At 48.0% G+C, this 5,702-nt stretch overlaps 1 protein-coding gene across 1 annotated transcript; it reads right to left on the bottom strand.

Moving 5' to 3' along the window:
- Nucleotides 1-785: 785 nt before the first annotated feature.
- Nucleotides 786-1,118, bottom strand: LOC149389850 (uncharacterized). Its single transcript, XM_089622740.1, has one exon. It carries the CDS (start codon nt 1,116-1,118, stop codon nt 786-788), a length of 333 nt encoding a protein of 110 aa, XP_089478866.1.
- Between the last annotated feature and the right edge of the window lie 4,584 nt (nt 1,119-5,702).

Below are 5,702 nucleotides of genomic sequence, written 5' to 3'. Positions count from 1 at the left end.
ATCCAAGGAATCATGAAGGCCCTTATTGGCCGTGTGACTTGGATAGAAATAGGGAAATATTTGCTCATGAATATGTGATATTCTATAGAAGAGGAAACTACCTTATTGAAGGTAAAACCTCTCCTATAAATAGGACCCTCATTCCTATCATTTTATTCGTTCCACATAAGTTAGAGATTGAGAGCTTCTCTCTCTAGACCTTGTGGTGGCCGACTTCTCCTCTCTCTCTCTCTCTCCCTCTCTCTCTCTCTCTCTCTCTCTAGTTTTCTTTCGTTTTTGTTTCGGCACCTAGGTCCACATTTGACCTAGCGTTTTAGCTTTTCGACTTTGATACTTGTTCTCGAGTCGTCGTGTTTAAAAGTGCCCACTCACTAATTCCTTTTCTCTCGAGTGATTATAGTGATAGAAACTTTCGTGGTTGCTCAGTTGGCGATGAAAGAAGAGAGACGTGCTGCGAGAGGAGACGAACATTTTCAACCTTCCGAAGGCTTATCAACGTTCAAGGTTCTAAAAAGGTTAGCAAATTTTTAATGCTCATAATATTTTTTATTTACGTGTACTTGCTCTTTGTCTAGGTTAGTAAAATCGTTTTACTCGTTTTAAAGAAAAATTTTAAATTCCACCGCTTGCTCGAAGCGTTAAACTTTTTCTTAACCCTAGATCAATTCCAACATCAACTTATTCATAATATAGTTGGACGTGAACTGTATGAAGTCACTCGAAAGGGATTTCAGTATGATTTCCACCTGAGTGATCTCATCCATCTGTGCCCCATGGAGCTCAGCTTAGGTAAAGTAGTTAGTCATTTTCATGACGTGGTCTCTTACCGGAGTTCCCAGAATCATCCTAGTGCTAGTGCACTTACGGGTGAGTTCAATACGGGCTTGTTCGCTCTGCATCCCAAACATTTGTTGTAGTGCATCAAGGATCTCCACAACCGTCTCTTTCCCTTCCATCTTCGTTCGCAATGCATCAGATATACTTGCGAGCATGTAGGCCACAGCTTTGTTATTGGCCGTGACCCACTTTTCATAATCCTCTTTTAGGTTTCTAGAGGCATTAGGACCAGGAAGCGGAGGTCCGTCTTCAGTGAGGATAAAGCGAATGCTTTCACTCATAGCACAATGTTCAGGTTCGACTTCCACTTAGGGAAGTTTTCACTAGTAAGTACGTCTTTGGATAACAAGGCCACAATAGGTTTTGACATGATTACTGAATATATAAAAGAAGTTCTATTAGCAGTATGAAAAGAAACATCTATCTAACAAGTTTAGGAAATAAAAACAAAATGCAAACAAGCACAGGATAAAACACCAAGACAAAAGAACCCAGTTTTTATATTCCAGGGTAATCCACCAATAGCCATAGTCCGTCCCACTATGGTGGTGTAACGAAGTGCACCTAGTGAAAATGAGTACCATCTCAGATTAGTGAGCAATCATGGTTCATGTACATTCATAACTATGCTCACTAACTACCCAGTTTTATAGGAATCGTTGGCCACATAAGCAACCAAAGGTTGGTACATGCTTGAGTCGACCCAACATTTCGATGAAAGAAGCCTAGCCCAAACGCACTGACTTCGCCAGAGACACAACCTTGGTATTGGAATCGAGAAAAGCCTGTCTTTAGGAGCAGATCACCATGTCTTAAAAAAAAGACCGCCGATCAAGCATGGATCCATCGTCCTCACGGTGTTGTGCCAATGTTGGAGGCCTAAGACTCAATATACTCTTAGTATTTTAATTTTCCTATCATTAACATTAATCTAGGTGATCCACTAGAGTTTACTAAATCATATTAAAAACTCAAGAGTGTTTGTAAACTACCCTTAAAAACAATTAAGTTTTGATATAGTTTAGTGATTAGGTTTTCGTGACAACTAGTCTTGATTAACCTAATAGCATTCTTCTCGGATAACCTTCCAGTAGGGAGGGAAGACATCGTCTTTCAATAACCTCCCCGATTAGCCTCTTATCGGCGTGGTGACAAAGCTCTCCGATCCGTTCAATTAATTCATTAAAACTATCCTATTCCGATTAGATATTTTAAAATGAATGAAAACCCATAAGCAAGCAACCCACGATACAATATCCAACCATAGCAAGCATATATGGCAAAACAATTAAATAAACAAGCATACACTAGCACTAGCGAGCATGGTTTGTTTCGGTTTTGATCATTTCCTATTTGATCCTATAAACAAATTGAGATGAGCCCAATCATATTGGCCCATGGATTCTTATTGGGCCCATGAACATGTTGTCAATGGTGCCCTGAAGAAGAGTTGTAGTGTGTATTTATGTACATTTGATGTCATATAGTCTTACGAAGACTCTTGCTTGTAACTGCTTATTTATTAATAAAAGTTGAAACGTTCATTCAATCTTCCTTGTCTGAAGCTTTATGATAAAACCTTAGTCTTTAGTCCATAAACAAACTAAACAACTTACGAAAAGACAAATGTAGATTTGCATGAACAAACTCTTCGTAGTTTGCTTAAAACGATATATTCGCAATCTAAGGGTCAAAGGACTATTGACCTCAGTATGATTGTTAGGAGAATCTATGATGTCTGGTTATGAGGCATTGAGAGATGTAGACTCTATAGTTCTTCTAGGTATATGTTGTCGGTCGTTTTCAGAAAATCCGAAACACCGGAAAGGTACGTCGCTCAAAGGGCCGATGGTCAGGTCGGAGGTCCTGAGGAGCGGCAAGCCTTCAAGCCCTCACCCAAACTCTTGACTTCTTGAGTCAAGCTTAGCCCCTCGAGTTGAGACTTGAGTCGGTTCCTCGAATCGAGCCTCGCTCTTCGAGTTGAGCCTTGAGTCGCTTTCCTCGGGTCGAGCTTCGCTACTTGAAGTTGAGCTTCGAGTCGGTCTCCTCGAGTCGAGCATCGCTCCTTGAGTTGAGCCTCGAGTCGGTCTCCTCGAGTCGAGCACCAACTCGAGTCCTATCCGTCAAACAAACATTTGTGTCATAACCCAAAATACCATGCCCACAATAGTTCAATGGGCCCGGAAGCGAGACGGTCGCAAAAAGCCCACAAAAACGAAGCCCAGCGCGCGCCGCGGGTTCTGCACCGCGCGCCGCGCAGGTCGTGTACCGCAGGTTGTGCGCCGCGGGTTTTGGCACCGCGCGCCGCGCGCAGCGGGTCGCGCACCGCGCGGTTTGCGCCGCGGGTTGTGCGCCTCTTCTTGAAAAGAGACGCGTTCCTAGTCCCACATGGACGCCGAATGACCCCCTTAGGGTCCTCAAACACCTATATAAACCCCCTCCCATTGAGGGGAAAATCATCCCTTCATCTCCTATCGACACGCTCGATTTCTTATTCTTCTCTGCCTCTCTGGATGCCATATTTGGCCTGAAGCAGTTTCTCTTCTCTCTCCCCCGTTCTCAGAGGTTCCGAAGCACTCACGGGGACTTCCCGGACGTCGCTCCCTCTGACCGAACGTTCTCCGGTGCTCAAGCACGCCCCTAGGGTTCTCGACTAGACTTCCCCTCGCGCGTCTAACACGCTAGACGCGTACGCGATCTTCGAGGTTCTGAGATGCTGCCGAGGACTCCTCGCGCGCCCCCGTCTCCTTCGTCGAGCACGCTTCTCCGCCGAGGTTCTACGCCTCATACTGCGTCTTTCACGCTTGAACTACGTTCTGACCTGATCCCACGCACGGGTACGTAGGCAGCCGACAACCAAGGCACGGTCACTCCTCCTCCTCACCCCCTACCTATCCCGAGAGGCGGGTTGATCGGAGAAAACCCTAGCTCGAGACTATCGAGTTCACACTCTTGGCCCGGGTGCGATCACTTGGTCCGGCCATGGATCGAACCGCCCGAGGTTTTAAATAGTTGTTCGTTTTCGTGCGACAACATTTTGGCGCTAGAAGGAGGGGACTTTCCGACCTATTCAGCCCGAAATCCCTTCTGTTCATCTTCTTCTTTTCTTCTGCGAACTCAACCTTCTCGAACTTGAGAAACGATGAGCAGCCAACCACCCGTACGTTCTGAGGGCGTGAACAACCCCGAAAACGTCACTGGGACCAAGAAATACTTCTTGCGCTCTCGAGCGCATGGTGACGAAGAGTCGCTCCACGAAGAGAGCTTGACCCGCTCACCATCTCCATCTCCTGATAGCAGGGACGACTGCATCATGGAGTTAGAGGAGAGTATCCGCCGACTAAAGGCGAGGAACGCAAGGTACCACAGCTGACTGGCTGCAAAGCAACCTATGCGTGACACGATAATCCCCAACGGGGATCCCGAGAACCTCAACGAGGAAAGCCGCGACCGCGACCCTGATTACGAGGGTACTGGTGAGTCGGAGGATATCGAGACTTCTCTCACGAAGGACGGGGGACTCCCCGCCGTGTTTGAAGCCGGTCCGTCGAATCCCTTACCCCGAACAGGCGATGCGCCGGCAGCTTCTCAAGAGGGGAATTCCCGACGTTCAGCTCTCGACCGACTAGGTCCGAGGGAGAATGTTGCGGAAAGTCAGGGCGCGCGGAGAACGCACCGTCGCAAACAAAGCCTGCGCCTCCGTACGACCAGCCCTGACCTTAGGGACCGCCTCACTGCTCAACGCATTGGGCATGGCAATGATCTGAGAGAGCGACTAAGCTCTAGACCCAATATCCCGCTGGCAGCCCCAACTAACGGGAACCGCCGCGCAGGACAGGGGTCTAACGAGAGGCTGCAGGTGACTCCTCCCGATCAAGGGGTTACTCCAACGATCGGTCTCGATGTGGTCACTATGATCCACAACCTTCGAAATGAGGTACGAGATCTCCGAGAATACGGAATAGGTGGAATTTCAAGCTCCCGAACCTCGCTCCCTATGATGGGAAAGCAGATCCTGGAACCTGCAGGGTGTTTCTCCTGGCGCCATGTGCCAAGCTTTTAGTTTGACCCTCGCCGGACCCGGCTTTGAGTGGTTCAAGAACTTAAAGCCAGGAAGCATCCACTCGTTCAAAGACCTGAAGGACATGTTCCTAGCACGGTTCGCTACATCTATGGTCCAAAAGAAGACCAAGATGTACCTGTGGTCAATCAGGCAAGAGAGTGGCGAGTCTCTTAGACGATACCTCGTCCGATTCACTGAAGAGTCAAACAAGTTCGACCGCTTTGACGACGGTGACGCAATTGCCGCTATCATAGAAGGCTTGCGCACAAGTGACTTCCTCAAGTCTGTCGTCGGCCGTGTCCCTTCTACCATGGCCGAGTTAATGACTCGAGCTAAGACCTTCATGGGAGTCGAAGATTACCTCGACAGCCGCAAGAGCACTAATCAAAGCTCTCGCCGTCGAGAAGAACCTAGCCGCGAGCAGAACGAACCTCGTAAAAGGCGAAACAAGGGGAACCAGGTTTCTAGCAACCAACCCCCTGTACCTCAGAAACCGCGACTTGCAGAAAACTTCAAAGGGTACTCGTCGTTCACACCGCTTAACACAGCGTCGGAAAGGATCTTGTCTCTGGCACGTCACAAGTTCACGCCCCCAGCTCCAATGAAAAAGGATCCCGCAACTCGCGATCGATCCAGATATTGTGAGTTCCATCGGGAATACGGTCATTTGACCTCTGAATGCTACAACCTTAAAAGGAAAATCGAGGCTTTGATCCAACGGGGTGAGCTGAAGGAGTTCGTGTTACGCATGATTAGCGCTGCCGGCCCCACCGCGAACAGACAAGAGTCTGGTCAAGGAGGA

The sequence above is a fragment of the Urtica dioica genome, chromosome 8 (assembly GCF_054948205.1).
Source record: "Urtica dioica subsp. dioica isolate 48M chromosome 8, U.dioica_male_clone48M_v1_H2, whole genome shotgun sequence".
In the NCBI taxonomy this organism is placed as follows: domain Eukaryota; kingdom Viridiplantae; phylum Streptophyta; class Magnoliopsida; order Rosales; family Urticaceae; genus Urtica; species Urtica dioica.
This window is presented reverse-complemented; position numbering and strand designations above follow the sequence as displayed.